General features: G+C 53.9%; 1 protein-coding gene across 2 annotated transcripts in view; it reads right to left on the reverse strand.

Moving 5' to 3' along the window:
* Positions 1 to 26,940, reverse strand: part of PHF2 (PHD finger protein 2) — a 76,848-nt gene that overhangs the window by 18,491 nt on the left and 31,417 nt on the right. For both annotated transcript variants that reach the window (XM_036896873.2, XM_036896874.2), the window contains 7 exons: positions 19,481 to 19,566; positions 15,209 to 15,323; positions 7,583 to 7,743; positions 5,203 to 5,344; positions 2,258 to 2,444; positions 1,153 to 1,315; positions 163 to 250 (listed from right to left, as the gene is read on the reverse strand). In XM_036896873.2, the coding sequence (XP_036752768.2) occupies positions 163 to 250; positions 1,153 to 1,315; positions 2,258 to 2,444; positions 5,203 to 5,344; positions 7,583 to 7,743; positions 15,209 to 15,323; positions 19,481 to 19,566 (942 nt within the window). The remainder of the gene's footprint in view (positions 1 to 162; positions 251 to 1,152; positions 1,316 to 2,257; positions 2,445 to 5,202; positions 5,345 to 7,582; positions 7,744 to 15,208; positions 15,324 to 19,480; positions 19,567 to 26,940) is intronic.

A 26,940-nucleotide genomic window follows, 5' to 3' on the forward strand; every position in this document is an offset into this window, starting at 1 on the left:
TGCCCTGGGGAAGGGCTTTCCATGTACCCCACATCTGCCAAGGGCTCTCCACAGATGAGGCCACCCAGAGATTGGGCCCAGCAGGGACTTGGGAGGTGCTGGCACACTGGTTCGGCAGCAGGGACCCTGCCTGGTAGGACCCGGGGGCAGGTGCAGTCCTACCTCATCTGCATCTCCACACTCAGGCTGTGGAGGAAGTGTCCCGCGAAGGCCAGACAGTCCACAGGCGTGAGTGTGGCATAAATCCAGCCTGGGAGACAAGGGTGCGGCTAGCCCTCCTGCAGCTCTCACGCCAGGTTCGGCCACTGCCAGGCCCAACTGCAGCCAGTATGGGCTGAGCTCCTGCCAGCCCTGCCTCAGCGCCACCCTGCCTGGCTGGCTGCCCAGGGACCATCCTGCCTGTGAGGAGTGGGGCAGGCAGGGGCAGGGGTACCCTCCAGATGGGAGAGGCTCTGTTTGAGTTTCCCAGCCTGTTCAATGTAGCCCACAGCATATAGACGGGGAAACTGAAGCCCAGATGGCTGAGGGTCCGTGCCCAGACCCACCCCAGGCCTGGATGCATGGCATGCTGATGCCTTCATGTAGGCATAAGTTGGTGAGGGGGCTGCCACACCTCCGGGAGGGTTGGCCTCATCCCTGGATCACCCTTACAGACGAAATGTCCAAGACTATTGGGAGGTGAGATGGGAGGCCTGTATCAGGGAAGACCCAGAGCCATAAATCGGGAGAATGTGATCCTGGCTGAGACGGGAAACATATATCTACGACAATCAGAAAACACGAACGTGGCTGGCTAGCCCGTGATACCAAGGAATCGCTGTTAATCGTCCGTTTTTAAGGTGTGAGGACAGTATAGTAATTGTGCTACTTTTCAAAGAGAGCATTTCAGAGGCTTGAAATATTTATGGGAGGGGCAACATGGCCTCTGTAAAGGGCTGCTGTGCTTTCTCCTCCTGCAAGTTTGAACTGTCATCTTCGAACACCCGTTGGGAGCCTGAGGCTGGGCTCCTGGGCGAGTCTCAGGGCCCGGCACCCCCATGGCCCAGCCACCTCCATGAACACAGCCAGGCTGGGCCCAGAGGTTAGTGGGCCAGTCCCAGGGCAAGGCAGTGGAGCCTGTATATCCCTGCAAGAACAGCCAAGGGCACTCACCCGAGGGGATGAAGAGGGTCTGGCCCTGCTTGAGGGCACACCTGTAGCACTTGTCCACCTGGTCGGCAAAGAACATCTCGCTGTGGTTGGACGCCGACCGCCAGCGCTCGTACAGGGAGATGTTGGCCGAAGCTGGCTTGATGAGATAGAAGATCTTCTCCCCCTGCCGACAAGAGGCCATTGGCAGCACCTACTATGTGCCAGGGTTGTGGCCGGGCATAGCCCACTGTGTGCAGGGATGTTGTTGGGCGCAGAGCCCGCCATGACCTGGGGTCCCTGGTGATGGGTTCTGGTTTGACCACCACCCTGCCCAGCCCACTGTTGCTCCCCTGAAATGTTGGGGCCACCCAAGCTTTGCAACTCAGAAGTTTGCACACCAGAAAGGTTCGGAACATAGGAGCTCCATCACAGTTGGGCAACGCCCACCATCCCACACTCCCCATTTCTGGTGCACAAGTAATGCCATGCATACCAAGGGGCCACAGGGCTGTGATAAGTTACAGAAAGCACCACTCTTGAGGGGGCCTGAGGCTGGAGAAGGAAGGACGGCCCCCATCCAGGCCCCAGGGGGGCACACAGGTGGGGCCTACTCAGGGCCTCAAGGAGCTGGGACCAGAAGTCGACCCCAGCTCAGCCCCAGCAGGTCTGGAGAGGCCTGGGCAGGTGGCTGAGCCTAAGGCTTGGGGTCTCCCTTTCCCTGCCTCCCTGGTCTGAGCCCAGCCAGGGGCCCCCAGCCCTCCCACCCACCTCTGGACTGGCCCAACAGAGCACACTCCCACATCCCCCTTCCAGGGTTCTTCCCAGCATGGTGCCCCCTTTCTCGGAATTGTGTGGCCCCCGAGCCCTTGGTCAGCTGCCCCAGAGCCTCCAATTGCTTCTCGAGCCTCAAGCTCTTTGAAAAAAGGAAACGTGTGCTGCTCTGGTCCTGAGACACCTCCCCCATTCCTCCCAAGGGCCAGCACCAGGGTCCCTCCTTGGGGAGACATCCTGTCCCGTGTCTCACCCAGTGCTGACCACGCCAGAACTCATGGGGTGTGCGGACAGCCTCACAGACCAGCAGCGGGCTAGTCAAGGGCAGCCTTCCAGGCAGCCGGGCAGGGCTCACCTTCAGCACGTGGTACCAGGCGGAGGCGCCCCCAGAGTCGATGTGGAAGTCGGTGTAGCTGTCCTTGACGCAGATCAGGCAGTACTTGGCCACCTTGGGCTTGGCCAGCAGCGCGTCATCAGGCCAGTAGTTGTCCACCCAAGACAGTTTCTTGACAATGTCAGGTGGCTCCACAAAGCTGGACATTCTGGGGGAGGGATAGAAAGAGTGACCAGCAGTCATGGGAGCCATCACCTTGTTCACTAGGCTCCCAGGCGGGAAAGGTGCTCTCTGATGCATGTGCCACACCTATTTCTCCACCTGGGGCCACATGGCCTTGCTTCCACCGGACAGGTGAGCAGCAGGCTTGCAGAGGGCAGAATGAGCATGGCCACCCACAGTCGGGCACAGGGGCCTGAGAGCATTCACCCCACAGGCAGCCACCTTCCTGGAGGACTGGAAAGGGGGACTCCCTGGGTCCCCACGCTGGTGCTGCCGCGAGTTTTCTCCTGTGCAGCCCAGGTAACCCCTGACTTCACCTGAACAAAAGCCTAGAGCCTCAACAGGCATCTGCAGCTCCCCACCTGCCACTGTCAGACCAGCTGACTCATGGCCAGGGAAGGTGCCAAAGGCAAAAGTGGCCTTTACTCAATTACACGTCATTGTCCTGGCTGAAATGCAGGTTGTATAAAAACTCCCAGCTTGGCAGTAGCTGGGCAGTGACTTAGCCGCCCCCAGGGCTGGGTCCCATCATTCTTGCTGTCTCAGGCAGGAAGGGATCCAGACCTCACCATACTCAAGGCCATGCCTGCCCGGAAAATCCAGCACAGGTCACAGGCCTGGCCTGCTGCCCTGACCTTGACAGCCCCATTCATAGGCCCCCTTTTTTGAATCTCTAGCACACTCTGGACTAGTATCCCCTTCCATCCCAGGAGCCCCTGCACCCCATACATGCTTGTGGTCACCCCCAGGGCCCTCCTCTGACATGAGAGGGCCCCTGCCCCTCCAGCCTGGGGCCCTCGCGACCCTCTGCACACTGCGCACCACAGTGGGCATGGCGCTGCTATCATGCACCCTAGATGTCCTTCTTTCCTTGACTGACTGCTCCTCAGGTGCAAAGCTGGCCCATTCTCCTGCCCCCAAGGCCAGAAGCTCCCTGAAGCCCAGGGTGGAGGGGAGGTGACCTGAGGCACCCCTGGGCACCCGAGGCCACTGTGGGAAACACCCAGAAGTTACAACATGTGTCCAAATGACAGGCAGCATGCCCATCTCACTCTGTCTGGGTGTCTCTGTGATTATGGTCCATGTGAGCCACTGGAGGACCCCCGGGAGTCAGCAGACCCTGAGAGCCACCCAGATAGCCACGGAGCCAGGTTAGGCCCCTGGCCCTTGCAGCCCCACCTGACATCTCTAAGGACAGACCGCTGATGAAGAGAGACACACCCTCCCTCTAGGGTTGTGTGGAACAGGCTCCCAGGGCACCAAGCCCATGTGCAGCTTAGTGTGAGGTGTACACGAGCCTCACAGGCACTAGACGTTTTTCTGCCAGCAAAGGGGTGGCTCTGAGAGGCCCAGGGAAAACCCATGCTAGAGCACCATCTCCTCTAGCTATAGCCCCCTGGCTTCATTCTGTGAAGACACTCCAGGCCAGGCAGCAAATCAAGTTGATGATGACATGACTCAATACACCTTTTGGTACCAAAGCAGCACATTCATCAGAACTTGGCCTTGGAGAAAATCCCTGTGAAAATACAGAAGGTTGCTTTCTCCAGATACCATTTCTACCCTAATTCCCCTTTCACCTTTGCTGTCAGGAAGCTCAAGCGAAACCCAGTGTCCAGAGAGATTATCTCACATGGCTCCTGGCACAGTTATGCATTCATTTCTCAGTCTTTTTCAATGACTCTTTTATTTTTTCCTCCCTGCTGTTTTGCCCACGGGCTATTTAGCTTCTCATATGTTTTAAAAGTAGGCAAGGCGGAACAATATCCAAAAGACAAGAAACAACAAATGCTGGCGAGGATATGGAGAAAGGGGAACCCTCCTACACTGCTGGTGGGAATGTAAATTAGTTCAACCATTGTGGAAAGCAGTATGGAGGTTCCTCAAAAAACTAAAAATTGAAGTACCATTTGACCCAGGAATTCCACTCCTAGGAATCTACCTGAAGAAAACAAGATCCCTGATTCAAAGACATATGCACCCCTATCAGCACAATTTACAATAGCCAAGAAATGGAAGCAACCTAAGTGTCCATCAGTAGTTGAATGGATAAAGAAGATGTGGTACATGTACACAATGGGATATTATTCAGCCATAAAAAGAAAACAAATCCTACCATTTACAACAACATGGATGGAGCTAGAGGGTATTATACTCAGTGAAATAAGCCAGGGAGAGAAAGACAAGTACCACATCATTTTTGGAGTATAACAACAAAGCAAAACTGCAGGTATAAAACAGCAGCAGACTCACAGACTCCAAGAAGGGACTAGTGGTTACCAAAGGGAGGGGTGGGGGAGGGTGGGCGGGAAGGGAAGGAGAAGGGGATTGAGGAGCACTATAATTAGTACTCACAATATAGGAAGGTCACAGGGAAGTCAGTACAGCACAGAAAAGACAAGAACTGATTCTACAGCATCTTACTACACAGATGGACAGTGACTGCAATGGGGGGACTTGATAATATGGGTGAATGTTGAAACCATAATGTTGCTCATGTGAAACCTTCATAAGATTGTATATCAATGAAACCTTAATTTAAAAAAAAGAAAAGGCAAGGTGGAAATGGCCCCAAAATTAAATCATTCTTAAATTAAATCATCATCAATAACTCATACCCATGGTGAATGAGGGTCTAATTGGAGAGAAGCAGGGATTTGATGGAGGGGCATGTCACATGCATGTCTGGGAGACTCCCCAGGGCGGCTGCAGCCTGACAGCAGGTGGCCTGCAGGCCCACTCACCTGGTGTCAGAGAACTCAAGGTTGGTGAGGTTGAGGACTCGCTTGCGGTTGGTGCTGTAGTAATAGTCCACAAATTCCTTCAGCTTCATCTTGCAGTCCTTCTGCTTGGTGACATCTGTCACGTCCACACTTCGCTCGGGGCCTAGGGAGGTGGCGGGGGCAGGTGGGCACACCCAGGGAAGATGTCACCAGGTCAAAGGTGGCACTCCCACCTTGGGAGGCTCTGGGTCTAACATCCCGCCCCACCTGCCTGCTGTGCGTGCTCCCTCCCTTGGGCTGACCCCAGAACCCCAGGGTGAGGGAAGTGGCAGAGTCACAGACCTCAGCTAGGGTGCAGATTAATGGGTAAAAATACGGATGCAAGGTGAACTCGAAGTTCAGATAAACAACAATTACATGGTTAGTGTATGTCCTCAATAATGCATTGGATATACTTGCACTGTAAAAACTTAAAACCAAAAAACTGCATTTCTAGGGCAAAACTCATTATTTTGAAAAGAAAAAACATTTCTCCTGAATTTTCTGTGGTTGGTAAGGAGAAAGTTCACAGTAAAAAACTGCTGATGGTGGAGAGAAACTTCTGGATAACAAAGCAACTGATGAGGGAAAGCTCTTAAAAGAAGATTCACAATTAATGGAGGGAAAATAAGGGACAGAATTAGCAAACTGTTCCTTTGTGAAAGTCCTCCACAGCTGCTCAGACTGGAGCTGAGAGGCTGGTGGGAGTTGCTGAGGATGGGCAGGTTAGGTTCCCTGGATCACTGACTACAAGAGGGTGGCCAGTCACGTAGCTTCCAGGCGGACTGGGGCACTACACCCCTGGAGGGAGTCCTGCCGACAACCTGAACACAAATCCGAGAGTGTCCTACCAGCAGTACAGGAACTACCGGGGACAGAGGAACATGCTACGTGGCACCCCACGGACGCTGTGGACCAAATCCCAGAGTGAGATTTTCCTGGTGTTGCAGCGTGGGAGGTTGTCCAGGACCAACACCCCATTTCCCCAAGGAAACCAAGGGAATGGAGAGGGATGGAAGGGGCACAGAAACCAGATGCGGTGTGTGCATCTTGTTTGGACCCAAACCAAACACCCCAATGTAAGGAAGGTATACTGATTTGTATAATTAAAGTGGGTCTTAGATGATATTGAGGGATTATCACTAGTGTCCTACAGAGAAAGAATGGAATTATGATTACAATTTTGAAAAACTATCTGGTGGAGCTGGAGTTTCCACCAGTAAACTGATGTATGTGCCAGGGATGTGCCTTAAAATACTTGGATGTTGAGAGGGGCAGAAAAATAGCCAAAAGCTGGCAGCTTTGTGGCCAGTACTGGGCACATGGGGTTAACTGTGTGCTTCTCTCACTTTGTGTGTGCATAAAAGTTCCCTGAAGAAACAGTGAGGAAGAGAAAGACATTAACAATAAATGCCTCTAAATGGCCTTTCCCCTGGAAATAAGTGGCCTCCCCTCCTGCAGGCACAGCTGTGGGGAGCAAGGATGCAGGGCTCGAAGGCAACCCTGGCCTTTGGGACAGGAGCCTGGGCCTGAGTGGTGGGAGCTCCCCTGTGGGAAGGGCTTAGAACTCCACCCCGCACGTGGCTGAGCCTCACTGATGCCATTATTCCAGGTGCTGCTGCCTCACACAGGCAGCCTGGGAACCAGCGCCAGGCTGGGAGAGCAAGTCCCTCCCACCTCCCTGCTGCAAGCTGGCCAGCCCCTTGCCCCTGCTGGGCTCCGGTTCCAGAGAAGGGGGAGGTTGTGGATCCCATGTGAGCAACCCCCAGGATCCCCACAGCCCCCGTCACAGGCTTCACAGAGGCACAGGGTCAAACTCCAGCCAGTGGAGCGACTCCTCTATGACCCAGTGTGTGGCCAGGGCCAGCCCAGGTATGTGCCTTTCCAGGGCCATTCCTCCTCCTGCAGTAGCCCCCCAGGCATCCCCATGAACACCCCAAGCCCCAGTCAACAAGGAGCCTCAGAGTCAAGGCCAAGTGGCCATAGCTCTGCAGGAGCATGCTGGCCTCTCCAAGCCAGGCCTTGCGGATGATGCCCCAGCACACACGGGCACTTCCCTCCACCCAGAGGTGTCCTGACTGGGGGTGTCCACAGCACTGGGAGCTGCTGGGGGAAACCACACATGGCTGCAGATAGCATCAGCCGGAACCCAGAAGGGGGCATCCATGGAGGCTGGGCCCAGGCTGCCCCAGTGGGATGCACCACCAACCTTAGGGGAAGTGGCCCCACACAGCTGGGGGTCCCCCAGGCACAACTGTTGTCAGCATCCAATGGTAACGCAGGTTATAGCTGGCAGAATAAGGGGTCCCCAGACTGCCCCTATTAGAAGCCAGGGTGACTGACAGGAGCAGGTGGCACTCACCCACATAGTTCTCCACGTCGCTGACATAGAAGGTGGGGGCAGGGATCGCTAGGCCCAGCCCGTCTTTCTTGGGGACTAGGATGGGCTCCGTGAAGCCGTGCTCCTCCATGTAACCCAGTGTGAGCTGACTGCCTGGCACACGGGCCACCACATCTTCCGCGCTGCAGGGGAGGCACAGGTTGGAGGCCAGGTAGGGCCCAGGCCCCAGCCTCCCCAGTGACAGGCCAGATGGGCTGCCGGCCGAGAAGCATGGTCCCAAGTCAAAACCTTGGCCCGATGTCCAGGCACCTGCCCAGGCTGTTCTCATGTAAGTTTCCCCATGGGAAAGGGTTGGGGACCCACTGCCACCAGCCCTCCTACCATGGCAGAGGGAGGCCAGAAGCTGAGCACAACTCCTACCTGCCCCCCACTCCCTTAGTACTTGGTGACCAGACCCCACATGGGCTGGGTCCAGGCCTGAGGATGCAGGGATGGACACAAACCCCCCTGCAGGGAGAATCCACCCACTGGATAAGCTAAGCATGGGACCCAGGGGCGGCCTGGGCTGCCAGGGTCAGTGGCGCCCCACACTCCCTACCCAGCTAGGTGCTGGTTGCTATCCTGTGTGCTGGGACCTGTGGGGCCCAGCTAGGACAGCCCTGTGCAGTGATGCTGGAATGGGCTTTCACCAGATGAGCACACCAGGCCACAAACCCCAAGCCAAGACCAGTGCTGTGGGGACACAGCAGGGAACAGCATCAGAGGGGCCCAGGGAGGCCCACAGGTGCAGGTGTGAGGACTGGCTCAGGGTGGGAGGAATGCCCCCTGGGGACCTGGGGACAGGGGACAAGCGTGAGGAGCTGGGGCTGGGGCAGATGGAAGGCAACCAGGAGAGCGTGGTGACCCAGCCCATGGAGGGCAGGGCCCAGGGGACAGGACACGGCACAGCCACATCTTGCCAAGTGGTTGGTTAGGGTGAAGCCTGAAGAGTGACCCACCGGGTGGACAATGTGGCGAGTGTGAGGGACAAACTGGCAGGAACCCGTGGAAGGTAAGGAGGGAGGAATGTGGTGGGCCACTACCATGTGATGCTCTGTGATGTCGGGTGGCGCAACTTCAGTGGCAGAAGCCACAAGGCAGCCAGAGATTGAAGGTCACCCTTGATAATCCGGAACCCCAAGCCTGTCTCACTGGGGAGAGTTGAAAATTCACACAACACCCATGGATTGGGTCTGAAACCGCGAAACCCATGAGGACACAGCAAAAGGCAGACATGAAACCATTCTGCAGGGACAGCACAGAGCCCAGGACGGCCGCTGCTCTGGGAGACCAGCCCTCAGAAGACCGCACCTCATGGAGGAGGCGGGCCCCAGGGGCAGAGCCCACAGACTCATCTGCCAAAAAAGCAGATCCCCAGACTGAGGATAAAGGAACAACAAAAAAGGGGACTTTAAGACAAATACATTAAACACATTCAAAAGGATAATATGAGGATTAGGCAAAAAAAAAAAAAAAATGGGGAAGGAGGGAAAAAGAACAGGAACATTGAAAAAGAACTTAATAGAAATTCTAGAAATTACAAATATGATGACTGAAATCTCAAAATCTCATTGAGTGCATTAAGGGGTAGCTGAAAAAAATACTGAATTTGATGAAAGATCTTAAAAATAATAGAATGGGAAAGAAGTGCTATTAAAAGAGAAACAGAACATTTTCAAGAGTGAGATAAAATATGACTCTTTGGATTAAAGAGGTTAGTAAGCCCTAAGCAGGATAGAAACAAATGCACATTGCACATCTAGAGGCACTGCCTTATCCCTGTGGCACATCAAAGACAGGGAAACAATCTTAAAAGCTTTTGGGGGAAAAAAAAAACAGACTATTTACCAAAACAAAACAAAAACAAAACAAAAACCCCTGACATCCGACATCTCATCAGCAACAAGAGATGTCAAAAGACCATGACATATTTTCAAGGAGTTTGAGGAAAATAACTTCTATTCTAGAATCTTAGATTCATTTTAGGAAATAAGGATCATTCAAGAGTAAGGATTTAAAGAGAACACTTTCAGACACAGAATCCTTTTTATAGGCCTTTATTGAAAGATCCAGTAAAGGATATAATTTAATAAGAGGGAAATCAAATCTAGAAGGAAGAAGTGGGATTCAGGAAAGAATGATTTCACACAATATCTATCAAAATACCAGTTGACTTCTTTGCAGAAATTAACGAGCTGAATTTGGAAAGCTAAATGGAAATACAAGGCACCCAGATGACCAAAACAGTCTTAAAACAGAAGAACAAAGCTGGAGCACACTCCGCAATTTCACAATTCACTACACAGCTCCAGTAATCAACACTGTGTGGTGTTGGCATGAGACATATGGATCAGTGAGACAGAACTGAGTGTCCAGATATAAACCCAAACATCTGTGGTAAAGTGCTTTTCATCAAGAATGCCAAGGCAATTCAATGGGGAAAGAATAGTCGCTTCAGTAACTGGTGCATGGGAGAACTGGATCTTCACATGGTGCAAAAGAATGATATTGGATCCTTACCTCACACCATATACAAAAATTAACTCAAAATTAGCTAAATACCTAAATATAAAAAGCCAAAACTATAAAACTTTTAGAAGAAAACATTGGCATAAATGTTCATGATCTTGAATTGGCAACAGTTCTTAGATTCATTCAATCACAAGCAACAAAAGAAAAAAGAGATAATAAGCTTCATAAAAATTAAAAATTTTTGTGCTTCAAAGGACACCATCAAGAAAATGAAAAAGACAACCCACCAAGTGGGAGAAAGTATCTGATAAATGATAAGTATCCAAAATATGTGAAGGACTTTTACAACTCAACAATAAAAAGATAATCTGATTAATAGGAAGGGGTTAAAATAATGCAGAACTGGACTTCTGGTTTCAACTTCCAGATATAAAGAGCTTAGAAACTGTCAGTTCCATCCTCACAAGAAAAAGGCTGAACAAACTGAAAATCAATGACTTAGATTCATCAGAAAATTCTGGTTACAGGGCAAACAGCCATCCCAAAATCTGAAGAAAAGGGCAAATACAGAATCACAGATGAGATAACCTTATCTAAAGCAGCAGATGCTAGAGGAGGGAACTTGGAGGAATGCTTAAATGGCAATTTCTGATAAACCATGGAAGTTGGGTGTGGACTAGCATAAGAATTAAAAACTCATGGGGGCCCAGTCCCTGGGGAGCCCCACAGGTTCATGGGTGTGACCTCCGGGAACTCTACCAGGCTCTGCTGGGAAGGACCTGCTCCTATTTCAGGAATGTGGAGGGGACAGTCACTCTGTTTACGCACACTTATAATAAAGTGTATAATAAAAAGTCTACCCTACGGGAGAACTTACTTTACCAGACTCTTATCTCACAGGGGAAAGGACAAGTAGGCACCCAGTCAGTGGCTGCTAGCTTCCTGTCTCAGGTAAGAGGAGAAAAAGCAAAAGCCAACACATTCTTCTGAAGACAGCCCAGAACCTCAAGCCCCATAAAATGCTGAGATTTATCATTAAACTACAGAACACTTCCCCTGACCCAAGACCTTGCCACCATATAACAGTATAATAACAGTTGAGTATAATTGAGAGAGCCACAAAACAGACTCTATTTAAGAAGGAATTCTTAGGGGAACCCAAAGAAAACAGGAAAGGAAAAAAACAAGAAAACCAGAAGAGAGCACTGCCTCTGGAGCCTACAGCTACAGCAGACAGAGCCTCGCCCCCAGTCAGGTCAGCATGAAACCCCACACCGAATACCTAACTGCCTCAGGGCCAATTACTCAGCACACCATGTTCAGCCTTCAACAAATTACAAGCCCTGCTAACAAGCAAGAAGAGCCACAGTCTGAAGAGACAAAACAAGCACCAGAACAAGGCTCAGACAGAGCACAGAATTTGGAATTATCAGATAAGAAAGTTTTTAAAATAAAGATTAGGAGTGATAGTGGAACCATTGGATGACATGCAAGAACAGATGAGTAATGTAAGCAGAGAGGAGGAAAATAATAATAAAAGGGGAATGCTAGAAATTATGTTTTAAAAAAACTATAACAAACTCTAAGCATCAAAAAAATGCTAGAAATTATTTTTAAAAAACTGTGCAGAAATGAAAAGGCCTTTGATGGGCTCATCAGTAGACTGGACACAGCTGAGAAAAGAATCAGTGAAATGGAAGTTATATCTACAAAAACTTCCCAACCTGAAATGCAAAGAGAAAAAGAATGAAAAAAGGAGTTAACATAATACATAAGAATTGTAGAATAATTACAAAAAGAGTGGCATATGCATGATGGGAAAACTATAAGGAGAAGAAAGAAGCAGAGGTTTGAAGTAATAGTGGCTAAGAATTTTCCAAAATTAATGAGACATGAAATCACAGATAAAGCTCAGACAACACCAGCAGGATAAATACCAAAACATCTACACCTAGACATATCATATTCAAACTGCAGAAAATAAAACACAAAGACAGTATCTTGAAAAAAGCCGGAAGATGAGGAAGATCGGTCTCAGGCATGACAACATGAAGAGCTTTACTGACCTGTAACCTACAGAAACAGGTAAAATCACTTTAAAAACAACTATTTAAATCCTCTGGAAATTTGTCCTAAAAGCAAACAGCAAATGAGGAAGTGTATACAAAAATCTACAAAAAATCAGAAAACCTCCAAAAACTAAGAAAGGCAAGAGTCTGTGATATTTGGACCAAGACCACTCCCTCCCTATGCCTCCCTGACTCCACAAAGGAGAGACTCCCTTCCAGAAGGCTGGAGCCAAGGACATAGGGATGTGTGGGACCTCTCCCCAGCTCCCAGGCTGAGGGCTTTCTTCCTGGAGGGGCAGGGCATCAGCCTCTCTCGCCCTGACCAAGCTTCCTGTTGCTGAAGCCAAGTCTTAGGCAAGAGCAGCCAAGAGGTGGGGGTTCCTGCACTGGTGGAATGGCAGCATTCCTGAGGTGGTGAACTTAGAATACTGGGGCCCTGATCACCCTTGCCCGGCACCACTACTCAATATTCTGGAAGTCCTATTCAAAGCAATTAGGCAAGAAAAAGAAATAAAAGTAGCTTAGATTGAAAAGGAAGAAGTAAAACTATTCACAGACAACATGATCTTGTATACAGAAAGTTGAGGGAATACTGAAAAACTATTAGCACTAATAAACTAGCACAGCAAAGTTGCAAGACATAAGATCAGTATATATAAGTCAATTGTATTTCAGTATAGTAGCAATGACTGATCTGAAAATAAAATTAAGGAAACAATTCCAATTACAAGAGCACCAAAAAGAATAAATTACTTAGGAATAAATTTAACAAAAGAGTGCAAAACTTATACTCTGATAACTAGAAAAGATTGTTGAAAGAAATTTAAAAGATCTCAATAAATAGGAAAATATCCCATGTTCATAAGTTGGAAGACTTAAAACATTGTTAAGATGGCAACACTCTGGTTCTATGGATCTAGAGATTCCAACAATGCCTGTCAGAAACACAGCTGACTTCTTTGTAGAAACTGACAAGCTGATCCTAATAGGGACCCAGAATGCCCAAAACAATCTTGAAAAAGAAAAACAAAATTGGAGGATTCACACTTCTTGATTTCAAAACTTTCCCCAAAGCTGTAGTAATCAAGACAATGTTATGCTCTCCTAAGGGTAAACAGAGATCAGTGGGCTAGAACTGAGTGTCCAAATATAAATGTGTACGTCTATGGCTAAGTGATTTTCAACAAGGGCACCAAGATCTTTAAGAGCAAAAGAACTGTCTTTTCAACAAATGGTGCACTGACAAATGGATAGCCACATACACAACAAAAATGAAGTTAGATCCTTACCATGCATCCTATGCAAAAGTTAACTCAAAATGTATCAAAAACCAAACTGTCAGACTTGAAACTATAGAACTGTTAGGAAAAAAAAGAAGAAAACATAGGGATAAATCTTTATGACCTTGGATTTGGCAAAGGATTCTTAAATATGATAACAAAAGCACAAACAACAAAAGAAAAAAATAGATAAATTAGACTTCATCAACACTACGTACATTTGTGCTTCAAAGGACACCATCAAGAAAGAGAAAGTCAGCCCACAAAATGGGATAAAGCATTCACAAATCAGGTGTCTGCTAAGGAACCTGTATCTAAAATACATAAAGAGCTCTTACAACTCAGTAATAAAAAGACCAAAAAAAAAAAAAAAAACTAAAAATGGGCAAAGGATCTGAATTGACATTTCTCTAAGGAAGATATGCAAATGACCAAGCACATGAAAAGATGCTCACCATCATTAGTCATTAGAGAAATGCAACTCAAAACCACAGTGAGATCCCACTTCACACCTACAAGGATGGTTAGAATCAAAAAGTCAGATAAAACAAGTGCCTGTGAGGATGTAGAGAAATCAGAACCTTCACACACTGCTGGTACAGCTGCTTCAGAAAACAGTCTGGCAGGTCCTCAAACAATTAAATGTAGAACTACTCCTAAAAAAAAAGAAAATATATGTCCACACAAAAACTCATACAGGGTATTTATAAAATTACTCACAGTGGCCCCAAATCAGAAATAACCCAAATGTCCATCAGCTGATGAATGGATGATCCAAATGTGGCTGAAAAAGGAATGAAGTGCGGACACATGCCACAACACGGATGAACCTTAAGGACAGTCTGCTGAGTGAAAGAAGCCAGACACAAAGGGCCACACAGTTCATGACTCCACTTAGATGGGACATCCAGAACAGACAAATACAGGGGCAGGAGGCAGATCAGCGGATGCCGGGGGCCGGGAAGGGGAGGAGGGCGGGAGTGGTGAGCATGTCCTAGTGCTGACCTGTCGGTACACTGGGACCGCTGGCGGGTACCCTTTAAATGAGCAAGGGTACCCTGCAGGGCACATGAATCACAGCTCAATAAAAGTGGGAAAAGACAGAAAAGGAAAAAGGGAAGAGCCAGACAGTGGCAGTAGCTTATTCACAGAGGATCAAGGATAAGAGCCACACGGACTCTCATCAGAAGTCATGCCTGCAAGAAGAGGATGGGGTGAACTACTGCCACACGAAAAGAAAAAACCCACCAACTCAGAGCTGTGTCCAGAGAATCAGCCTTCAAAAGCAATGGAGAAAAAGGCCATCAGACAAGCACCGTCTGCGGACGGGGGCAATCCACACGACAGGTGCCTCTCCCACCAGAGCCGCCCCTGCAGCTGGACTCTCCCCTCTGCCTGCCTCCCTCACGCAGGACAAGGTGCAGGCAGGCATTGGGATGCTCTGAGAAGGACACCGGGAGACACCCCACCACCCATGGGCACAGGGGAAAGCCTGTGCCATGGGGCCAGGACTGCCACATCCGGAGGTGGTCTTGGGCTGGATACAGCCCCCACTCTCGTCTATAAACTGAGGACAGTGGCCTCTCCTGCAGGAAGGTTCCTTGGGAAGGGCCACCCAGGTGGGGGAGGCAGGTGTGCCCAGAGGAAGAGGGACCTCCCAACACCTGTCCCTGAGGTGCCAAGAAGGGAGAGGTCAGCCCTGTACAGGGAGCGCCTGGAGGGCAGCCCGGGTGCACCTGGGCCTCAGAGGGAGCAGGCAGACCGGGAAGGACAAGGCTGCGGCCCACCTGGGGAAGGTGCGACTCCGCAGCTCCTTGATGAAGAGCTGGCTGCCATTCTGCACCGGCTTCACATCGGGTGTCTGCCCCGGGCCCTGTCTGTGCCAGGTCCGTCTCTTCTTCACTGCGGGGAGACAGGGGCATGTCAGCAGAACAGCCCCACTCCGGCTGGTGACCTTACCTGAGCCTCAGCACTACGCGACTCACCCCTCCCACCCCAAAGAGAGGCTTGCCTGAGCAAAAGGGGGAGGTGCGCTCACACAGCGCCCCCTCCCCTCTCCCGCCAAGTCCCAGCCCCTGGAGGCCGCCTCCAACAGCGTGACACTCACATAGGCAGCGTGTCCACGACCAAGGTGCAAGTCTGTGTTATGCAGACCTGGCCAAACCCTGCCCTGGGAGGGTCTGAGCTGTGTGTCTGGTGTCAGCACCAGGCAACACGGGGGAGACCCAAGGGCTCAGGGCTGCCTGCCCAAATTTTTCTTGCCTCACCATCTTGTAGCTGTGTGATCTTGGGCAGATTTAGTACGTCTCTGTGCCTCCTCTTTAATAGAGATGCCAGCCCAGCCTCATGGCTTCCTGTGAGATGTGTTAAGTGCAGAGTACTTAGCACTGGCCAGTCCCAGAAGCTCTGCATTGTGCAAGCCACTGGGCACAGGTGTGCATTCACAGGGCTCAGAGCCCATCCCGGGCTTCTGGGCTCATCCCTGGCACAGCTGGCACAGAGCAGGCACAGGGGGACATTTGCGAACACTGTCCCCAGCCCTGCACTGACTCCCAGGTCCAGACCTCTGGGAGTGGAATTCCAGATGGGGAGACCCGGCCAGCACCTGCCACGGTGTCTGCCCACTGGTCTCAGCCCACCCTTCCTGGCAGGTTGTAAGGACCTGCCCAGCAGCTTGGCCTGGCCTGGGGGGTCATCCCTGCTTGCTGAAGAGCCCGGTGCTCAAACACGAGAGGGTCACCACATCCACCCCAGTGGCCCATGTCATTTTGACTCTGAAACAAGCCTGGCATCACCATCCTTCCTCCTGGGCCTGCCACTGCCTCGGGAAGCAGTCCCAGGACATCCCGTGTGTGGGGGCCTAGGGTGTATGGGGCTCTCCCGGCCCCAGAAGGAAGTGGGGTAGAACTTGCCAGTCCAGCTTCCTGGACCCAGGCCGTCATATGAGTGGGGGTGCTGTGTTGGGACCCTGCCTGTCTCCGATGGGAGGCAAGCCTGGCTCTCACAGCATCCCCACCTACAAGAGGACCCAGTGCCTTCATTACGCTAGGCATGGAAGGGAAGCCCAGGGTACATGACAGTGGCCCTAATGCGGCAGACAGCAGAGGTCACAACCTGGATGGGGAGACTGGTCCCAGTGTGGTCAAGGACTGGCAGAGTGGGCAGAAGGAGGAGGGAGGTGCTGCAGAGGGGACCCCATGTGGGTCCCCTGAGGTTGGCATGGTGGGGAGACCCCATCCTTCCCCTGTAAGATAGGGTGTGGTCTGAGGGCAGCCTTCCTTCCCGGGAAGAGACTGGGGCAGTCCCCCTCGGTGGACGTGCAGACTACAAGGACGCAGATGGCCTGGCATGGAGTGCCCTGTCCCAGAAAGCCCCATGAGGAAACTGAGTCTTGGGGGGTCATGCAGCCTAGTGGGGGGACATGCAGAAGAGTGGTGGGCATACCGTCACATGCTAGTCAGGAGCTGAGCCTGAGATGTGGCTGCTGACAGGCCACAGCAACCTTGCACCACCTGGCCTCCCTGGGCCCTCACTGGGGACTGGATGGACCCAATCGCCCTGTGGGGACACTGGCCACCTGACGCTGTGTTGGGGCATGTGGGCTGCTAAGACAGCCAAGACGGGGCTGCGCAGCAGGGTGAGCTCCAAGGAGCCCTGCAGCCCTGGTGGGTGGGCTCCTTCCCCACCAGGTCCCTGCCACCCCTAAGCTCAGACACAGGCTCTGCCTGGGGGCCCCAACGATGCCCTCTGACCAGGCTGCTCATTGGGGTGTCCGATGCCTGTGGGCAACACATGTCCCCAGGGTGACCGCATGTGAGCCTGGCCCCAGTGTGGCTCACTCCATCTCGGAGGGTAGAGCAGCTCCAGCAGCCTTGGGAGGAGCGGACAGTAGGTGCATCAGGGGAGGAGCCTGTTACGCAGCCTCAGAGCTTCAGGACCATGCCACCTGCTTGTCAGTGGGGCCCTGGGCGCCAAATCTGTGCAAACCATGTAAACCTGTACTCCCATCCTCAACTAGTCATGCCCATCGCAAACCCACCCAGGCAGGGAGGGAGGCAGGCCCACAGGCTGGGGGTCCACTCAGGACACCAGGATGAGTCCCCAACGGCCCTGGCTATGGAAGTGTGACCAGAGTTGATTGGGCAAAAACTGATCAGTGTGTCACTGCCCAACTCCAGCCGGGGCACAGACTGACTTCAGGTGGGGAGTCACGGGCGGTCTGGGGGTGCCTGCTAGTGCAAGTGCTGGAACATGTACCTTCATCCCTGACGAGTGCACCCCCATCAACAAGGCAAGAAAGCCTAATTCACAGAATTGACAAAGCACACGTGCACACACACACATATGCTCACATACATGCACATGCCACAGACATGCTCATGTACACACACAACATGCACTCACTGAGACACACAGATGCATGCACTCATGTATGTGCACACATGTGTACACTCACATGACATGCACACGCATCCACACACTTGTTCACACACACAGCCAGGGAGAGGCTGCGGGATCCTGCCAGGCTGCAGTCCCCACAGGCCCTGGGTGGCTGAAAGTGCCAGGAAGGGGCAACTGCACTTGGCTTTCAGGGCAGTGAAGGGCAGATGGGAGCCCCACAGGGGGGGTGGGGAGGGTAAGGAGGGCACATGTGACAGCTGTCACAGTCAGGGAAGGGTGCTTCTGGGGACACACGGGGATACTGGAGAAAGCCCACTGTGTGTGTACCCCAGTACCCACCTTGGCACCCCACTGTAACCAACCGGGTCTCTCTTCATGCAAGAACCCCCAAACCACCCTCGCGGATCACCCCCAAGGTGCTATCCCCCAGGATGTTAAGCTCTGCCCCGGCCCCAGCCCTGCTCTGTCCTGGCCCCACCACACAGCCATGTGGTACAACCTGGGCCTCCACCCCACTCATCTCTCCTTGGCCCTGAGCTTTCCTAGAGGCTCAGGGGGCTCCAGAAGCACTGGCCACCCCACGGGCTGACAGTCACCCTCCTGTATCTGCTGTAAGGATTGACCAGGCAATTAGGGCAGACATGTTCTGAGCACCAGGAGCGCCAGCTTCTGGGGGTGTGAGGGCGAGTTAGGCACTGCAGAGCCCTCTGCCTGGTCTCGTGCACGTGGCTGTGTTTTACCATCTGCTGATGATGTGCTGGGGAGGGGGGCTTGGGAGCTGAAGCAAGTGCAGCCCCCAGTCACCTAGGGATGATGGGACATGGGCACAAAGACAGGCCAAGAGGAGCGCCCCCTCCCCCCACCCAGCTTCTTGGGGTCTGCCTCTGCAGGACCCATGGGGCTGTGGGGGGCTTCAGCCTCCTGTCTTGTGATCAGACTCAGGGAGACAGGCTCCCTTTGAAGGGAGATGACACGGTGCCCACCCCCTACCTCACCAGCCAGCCCAGGGCCCAGGACAGCAGGGCTGCGGTCAGCCACCCAGCCGGGCCGGCATCCAGCATGTGTCTCTGAGAGCACCCACATTCCCCCAGCCCAGAGGCCACACGAATAACCCCCATGCCATCTGTCCTGTCCCCAGGTCCCTGCAGACTACAACACCAGCCCACACGGGCTCAGCCTTGGAACTCACCGCCCAGCCATGAGGTGGGCCCACCTGAGCTACCATGAATTCATGAGCCTTACCCTGGGGAACCCCCAAGGACTTGCCACACCCCCAAGGGGCCAGAGGAAATGGGAGGGGAGTGAAATCCTCATAACGTGCAAACGATAGGCAGCTAGAGAGGTGGGGCAGAAGGGAACACCTGATTCCCTGCAGGGGTGTGGGAGAAGAGGATGGGAGGACCCCCAAACTGCATTCCCAAACCCCTGTGCAAAGGCAGTCGGGGCTGGGCTGGGAGTCCCCATCCTTGACTGGCCTGGCTCCTGGGGTGCTGGAGTCTGGGCCCCTGCCCAGGCCTCGGAAAGCCACTGCAGTCTGAGTGGCCCTGGCCGCAGCTGCTGGCAGAGCCTGTCAGGAGGGGCTCCAGGAGGGACAAGGTCCCAGGGGTGGCACATGGGGCCAGAGCCGCAGCCGAACGGGATGGCATGGCTGCACTTACAGGTAGACTTGCCGTGGGTTTTCTCGCAGTTCGGGCAGTGGTAGATGTCAATGTCTGGAGCCTCGTCCTCTTCCACTCCAACACAGCTGAAATGCAGGAAATGCAGGCGTCACTGGGCTCAGGCCCCAGCACATCCCCCGCACAGCCCCTGGGACAGTGGGCCACCAGGACCAGGCGGACGGGGACGGGAGGGTGGGAGAAGGAAGGCCTCCCCTGCGCTAACAGGGTGGAAGAGGGTGGCCACCCTGCCGCCACAGGGCCCAGGGAGCTGAGGCGGGTCTCAGAGCTAGGCTGTCCCATCGCTTCACTAGGACAGCTTGGAGCCAAGGGTGAGGCCCCTCTGGACCCCTTGGGGGACCACAACAAGCCAACCTCCCCAAGTCAAAACCATGAGACACCACCTTACACCCATTGGGATGGCTGTAATTTTAAAAAGAGAAAAAAATACAGGAAGATAGCAAGTGCTGATGGGAATGTGGAGAAATCAGTACCCTCTTACATCACTGGTGGGCATGTAAAATGGTGCAGTTTCTATGGAAACTGCATGGTGGTTCCTCAAAAAGCTAAACATGACCCAGCAATGCCACTCCTGGATATGTGCCCCAAGGCCCTAAGAGCAGGAAGTCTAACAAATCCTTGTGCACAAGTGTTCACCCAGCAAGTCACAATGACTAGAAGGTGGAAGCAGCCAAATGCCCACCAACCGTGAGCGGGGAGACAAGTCATGGCACATCCATGACGGAGTATCCCTCAGCCTGGAGAAGGAAGGAGCGCCGACAGCTGTTCCGACGTGGGTGAACCTCAAAGAAATCATGCCAAGTGAAAGCAGCCAGACGCGAAAGGTCACACGCTGTGGGATCCAGTCCACATGAAATGCCCGTGACAGGAAGGCGCACAGAAAGGAGACTGAAGGAGGAGACCGCAAGCAGGGACGAGGGGCTGGGGGTGGCTGCTCAGTGGGCATAGGGTCTCCTTGTGGGATACCTGTTTTGGAACTAGAGAAGCAATTGTTGCACAACACTATGAATGTACTAAATGCTCCTGAAATGTTCACTTTAAAATGGTTAATTTTATGTTAAGTGAACTTCATCTCAATGAAAAAGAAAAGAGGTGGGCACTGTGAGAGCAACACCCATCACCTTCCTGTGAGCCCTGTCACCGCTAAGGCCGGCCTGACGCTCACCCTCCGCCAGGTGGTGTCAAGAGCTCCAAATGTACTGCTGTGCCACAGCCCCACCAGACGGGGGATGGTCATTACTAGTGCTGTTCAAGGACACCAGGCCTGAGGCGTCAGACGTGTGCTGTGCCAAAGGACTCCTCGCTGTTCTGTGGGGACATCCTCCCCTCGCCCCTGGGCCCTGGCCCTGGTGAGCAAGCACTCAGCAGGCAAGACCCTCTGCAGGCTACCAAGGCCCCGGGGCCCCTAGACAGGACACTGTCTGCCGCAGCTGCCACATCCATGGTCCCAGGAACAGAACGGGAGCCTAGAAAGACCTTGGCAAAGGGTTTTAAAAATACGAAATTCACTCTTCAACTCAGAACATAAGCTGAAATAAAGTGCAAGCCGTCCAAGGAGCAAGATGTAAAATCAGAGCCCTCAAATGCTGAACATGAGGGCATATGTCTGCTCTCATGACGCAGAGGGACTTTCTGAACAGACAAAATGCTGGAAAGGTAATCAGAGAGCACTGGGGGACTGAAACAGTGCCCCCTGTCCTGAGAGCAATAGGGGATGCACCAGCTATAGGAAACATCACAACGGGCATGCTGAGGGTTCCTACCCCGACTCTGTGATGCACTAAGGGCATCTCACCGACAGAAGCTCACTCCTGCACCCCTAAACCCACCTCGGAAGGTGGGCCCCCTGGAGGCCCTGGCAGCAGAAATGGGCACCTTCCTGCCCACAGGGAGTAGCTGGCTCGCCCACCCCTTCCCTGTGGGCTGGCCTCTCTGCTCCCTCCCAGTCGTCCCCGAAGCCCCTGCCTTCTAGAATCAGGCCACAGAAAGGGCCTGCAGCCCCACCTGCTCTACACAGCAGGCCCTGGGCCAGCTGGCTCAACTGGCTCATCTACTGAGGGGGCTCCCAATACCAACAGTCACACTGTGGTGAAGCCAGCTGAGGCCAGGCAACTGAGGAGCCAGGCATGCGGAGAGGGCCAGTGGCCAGGCACAGATACCGGGCCCAAATCCACACCTACGTTCACACCTCACATCCAACACCTTGGGACTATACCACATGTCCACAGCCCTGTCCACATTCCAGGTCTACACACCACATCCACAAACCCGTCCACACCCACATCACATCCCTGTCACATTCCAGGTCCACTCCCCACATCTACATCCCATATCCACACCACTGTCCACACCTACAATCCATACCCCACATCCACAGCCCGGTCCCCCTGGAGGCAACTTCAGGCAGTCTCACTGGGAGCTCCCAGAGCAGACAGGCTCTCTGGATGGCCCACCTCCCTCATGGGTCTGCCTTCATCCCAGCAGGGGCCACTGACACACACCCACTGCAGCAGGGGGACCAGCAGGGAGCACCGCAGCAGCCTGTTCTGCAAGGCCCCTACATGCCAGTCAAACCCACAGGCAGGATGTCTGAGGTCAGATAGCCAAATTTGGCAACACAGTCTTAGGCTCTTTGAACCGGTCAGAGGTCAGATGCCCCATGCAAGGCCCAAGGAGCTCTCGAGTGCAGCTCTAAGGGCACAGAGGGAACTGCCCCTTCCCAGAGGCCACATGGAGACTGAGTTTCAGATCCCTCAAAGAAAGGAAACCAATGCATCCTATCATCCAAAACCCCGGTCTGTGCACCCCAGCCCTGGTTATGGACCAGTCCGGAGCGCCACCTGCTGGCCCTGTGCATCCTCCTCTGGAAGGCCGGGCACCAGCCCACGTCAAAGGTAGGGAGCTGAGGCCCAGGGTCCCAACTGCAGGCACGCTGACATCTACCCCACCCTGGGGCTCCCCCTTCACAGCCCTTTCCACACCACCACCTGGAGCACAGGTGGCACTTGGGCCAGGATGGGGCTAGGAGAGAGAGGGGGCAGTGGCTCCCTCATTCTGCCCAGAGACCTCTGAGCTGCCCCTCATCTGGGAGAGTCACCCAGGGCCTCAGCAGAGGAGGTGCCAGGCCCCGGCCAGGGCCCCCTCCCCTCATGGGGGATGCCAGCAGCGCTTCCATAACTGGTTGTGTCTACACCCACCTCAACTGCCCGTGCCTGCAACCCTGACAAAGGCCAACTGATCTGCGGAAACAGGCCCAGAGTCAGCACCTGGCTGTGTGGTGCAGAGGATATGGCCCCTCGCTGCCAAGGTGTCTCAAGGGCCCGAGGACCCCAGTGTTCAGTGCAAGCTCCTGCACGGCAAACACTCAGCCCTGTCTCACCCACTCCATCCTTGAGGGGCAGCCATCTCCTTAAATATCATCCAAGTCTAAGGCCCCCTGCATGCCCCCAGGAAGTCACTGGGAAATCACCCAGAGCTGACAGAGCGGCAGCTGAGGGACAGTCCAGCCCTGTGGGCACCCACACAGCAGGGGCCGCCCCTACCCCAGGCCCACACGGGCTCCAAGTCACCTGCTGAGAGTCCAGGGGCCGCAGAGGAAGACGAGGGCACCCCCCTGCACCCTGCTGCACCTGTCACCCCAAGACCACCACATGCGCCTGGGGCAGGCCCCAGCCAAGGCAGGGCCCCCAGAGAGCCTGCGGCCTGGGAGAGCCAGGAGGCCAAGGGTAGGGCCAGGTGTGCAGGCCCGGGAGAGGGCTGGTGAGAGAGGGGCAGGTGTGGGGCAGGTGACCGGGGCAGGGGCGCAGAGGCCGGGGGGACCTCAGGGCTCTGGGTGAGTTCCAAGGCCACCCAGGACACCAGTTCCCGACTGTTAACAGCTGTGTCAGCAGCTCGTGCGTCACGGCAAAGGGACCCTGTGAGCCAGGCAGTAGCAGTGCCCGTCTGACTCTGGCAAGAGTAGCCCAGCAGCAGCGGAGGGCCATGGCCACCATGTGGTGGGTAGCAGGTGGGAGCACAGGCCGTGGGGCCCCCGCTGGCCCTGCCCTCCCCGCCTGCGGCTGAGAACCCTGGTCACTGGCGCCCAGGACCCTGGTCCTGAGGAGACAGGCTCAGATGTATGTGTGAGGTTCGCCACAGTGCACAGGCCTCCCAGGCATCTGGGGACAGTAGATGGGGACCGAGGGTGAACTCAGGCCTCACACCCGAAGGAGTGGAGACCACCAGCCTGGCCAGTGACACGCAAGTGTGGGCCACAAGAGCTAAGACACGTGGGGAAGTGAACAAGCCCAGCTCGCCCGGAACGTGGGGAAAGCTGCTGCGCCTCATCACCACGTACATGCCATGCCACACAGGGCAGAGCACTCTGCGGCCAGGGGACTGCTGAAGCAATGCCAGAGGGAGAGCGGTGGGGTCGGTCTTCATGCAGTGACATGGGGAGAAAGTCAGTGTGAGCGCCAGGGGAGCACAGGAGAGCGCAGACCCATAACGCGGTTCCTTCCAGAGCAAAATCCCAAGCAATGCAACAGGGCATCCTATCGGTGAGCCCTGTTGGCCCGGGCCTTGCCAGGTGAGCGCTGCATTTTGGGGGCCCCCGAGACCCGGCACCCCACACTGAGTCAGCTACAAGGAGTTCCAGCTGACAGGGTGCAAGAGCCCAGTATGGGCCGAGGGGACAGGAGCGAAGCACCGAAGCGAACTGCCGTGGGAAAGGACTGAGGGTGGGGGGCGCAGACCACAGACTCCCGGCGGCCCAGTCTGCCTCAGAGCCACCCTCCTGCCAGGTGACCTCCAGGGGCTCTGGAGTCCCAGGGCACAGCCTGCCCGCAGAGCTCCCCTGGGCCCAGGCTCCCCACGCCCCTTTCCTATTGTTTGCAAGTTATGTCAGGATCCGTGATAAGGGGGCAATGTGGCTTCTATTGTTGTCAAGAGTGTTGAATGAACATAAACCCCAACTTCCATAACCCAGTTTCAACTAATTTTTTAAGTTACAGGAGGGGCCTCAAAACAAAGGAAGGAGCCCCATTCCATCCCACAGTGGTGGGGTAGCTGGAGGGATGGGCAGAGCCTCCCTTGCCTGGTGGCCCCACTGCATCCTGCAGGCTCCAAGGAGCTCCATGGTGGCAAGAAGTCACAATGCAGCAGGGCTTCAGGCACCAGCCCACCAGCCCATGGGGGCGAACACGGGAAGGCGCCCCAATATAAACCCTGTGTGCCCAGAGCTTTAAAAAGGCTTTTATCCTTCCAGCCATTAATTTCACATCCACAAACCTATTCTAAGGCAAGAAGTAGGAATGCACACAGATTCGTGCTCAAGGCAGGTCACCCAGGGATTAAAGCAAAGGGGCAGACCTCCCCAGCCAGGAGGGCAGACGCAGCTCACACACACCACATGGCAGGGTGTTATGCAGCCATTACAACTCGGATTGTACACATTTTGAGTTTAGAGATTTCAGATCTGCAGACACGAAAGCTACAGCCCTGGTGTGGCAACACCAGGCGGGCTCCGTCTGGGCCAGGCAACACATGGGTGCTTTCTCTTTACGCTTTTCTGTACTTTCCTAAGTCACTGGAAAAGAGCAGAAACTCCCTTCACAAGGGCAGCAAGTATCCTGTTTTATTTCGAAGGTCAGAATGTCCCTGAGTGCCGTTTCCCAGCACACCTCAGGCCTGTCTTTCCTGGGTCCAATGCCCTGTGGTGAAGGCCTCCTGAACTGTCCACCCTACAGGGAGGCTGGCACACCCATCTCAGGACAGCTGATGACCCCTGGTGTCCCCCAGGGAGCCTGGTAGAGGGGAGAGGCCAAGCAGGGACAGGGGAAGGCAGATGCCTGCATGGAACCCTGGGTTAGCCAGAGAATCCTGCCCGCCAGCCACAGCAACTTCCCTCCCTCCTGCTGTCCTCTCCCCCATAGCCATATCATCCCATGACAAGCTGGCCCCCTGTGGGGCCACCCTACTCCCCACCCCATTCCTACCTGACTACTTCCACATGGGGCATCCGTGTGGACCAGTCAGTAATCACTTGGCTATGCATCAAACTCAAGGTAACCCTTGAGACCCTAATTTTGCCAAAAACAGCTAGATCACTTGAGCACCCAGCCGCTCATCCAGGCACCATGTGACCTCCACACAACAGGGAAGAGACTACGGTGCCAGAAGGAAAGTGACCTCCCCAAGGCCACACACAGGAGAGGCTGGGGCAGACAAGCAGTCTGGAATATGGGTGCAGACGTGTGTCTACGACCCACTCAGGAGGCCCAGACAGCAGGCTTCCACTGGGTAGTTTCACATTAAGGGCCTCAGGCTCAGTGTGTAAGGGGGTAACTGAGGCCCAGAGCGGCCTGCTCTTGGCAGGACCACACAGGAGGGGGCAAGAGCTGGAGGGGGTGGCTAGGCCTCTTGATATGCCACACCTCACACACCAGGACTGGGAGCCTATTCAGCTCCCAGCTGGCCAAGGGCCTGCTGGGCAGGAGGGGCAGATGAGGCAGAGCCAGGGCTGGGTGCAAAACAGACTGGACCCCTCGTGTGGCCAGGCCCTCAGGATGAGTCACAAAGACGAGCAAGAAAAGGAAAAGAGGAAACTGCAGACCCGGCCAGCTGGGAGAACCTGGCTTGCCCTGGAGTGTGCACATGCACCAGGTGACGGAATGCCTGCCATGGCCCAGGGGCAGCAGGTGGCATTGCCCCACAGAGGAGGGGTCTCATTCCCTCCTGGAGGGTGGCCAGTCTGGAACCTCTGAGGTGGGGCTCCCAAGGGTTAGAAAGACTGTGGGGCTTCCACCTGGCCCCACCATGGGGACCCAGTCACAGAATGATGACAGGGCTTCATGGGTCCAGGTGAGGCCTGTCTGCTGAGTCTAAGATGCAGACTCATGGGAAAAAACAATGTGATTATTACCAGAAGCCACTAGGTTCTGGTGCTTATTACATGGTCATAGATAACCAGGACTGTGGGGAGGGACTGGATGCTCAGGAGAGATGGAAACAGGCTCTGAGGCGCAAAGGAAACAAATTTTGAGATACAAAGGACAATTGTCCTCTCGGTCCCTGCTGGTGGGACAGGTGAGCTCGAGAGTTGGCATGTACAATGCCCAGTGCAGTGTCCGGCACACAGAGAGGGCTGCAAAGGCAGTTTACTGCTTGTCATGGCCACCATGATCACCACCACCAACAACAACAACAACACCAGCACCATCATCACCACGACACCACCACCATGATCACCAACAACAACACCACCACCACAATGATCACCACCACCAACAACAACACCACCATCATCATCACCACAACACCACCACCACCATCATCACCACCACCACCACCACCACCATCATCATCTTCCCCTGATGGGTTAATGGACCATGACAGATGCTCTCATTTCTGGCAACAAGTGGCTAAGAACTAGTAAACTCCAGAAGAAAACACAGAATCTGCTC

The sequence above is a fragment of the Manis pentadactyla genome, chromosome 3, assembly GCF_030020395.1.
Source record: "Manis pentadactyla isolate mManPen7 chromosome 3, mManPen7.hap1, whole genome shotgun sequence".
Taxonomy (NCBI): Eukaryota; Metazoa; Chordata; class Mammalia; order Pholidota; family Manidae; genus Manis; species Manis pentadactyla.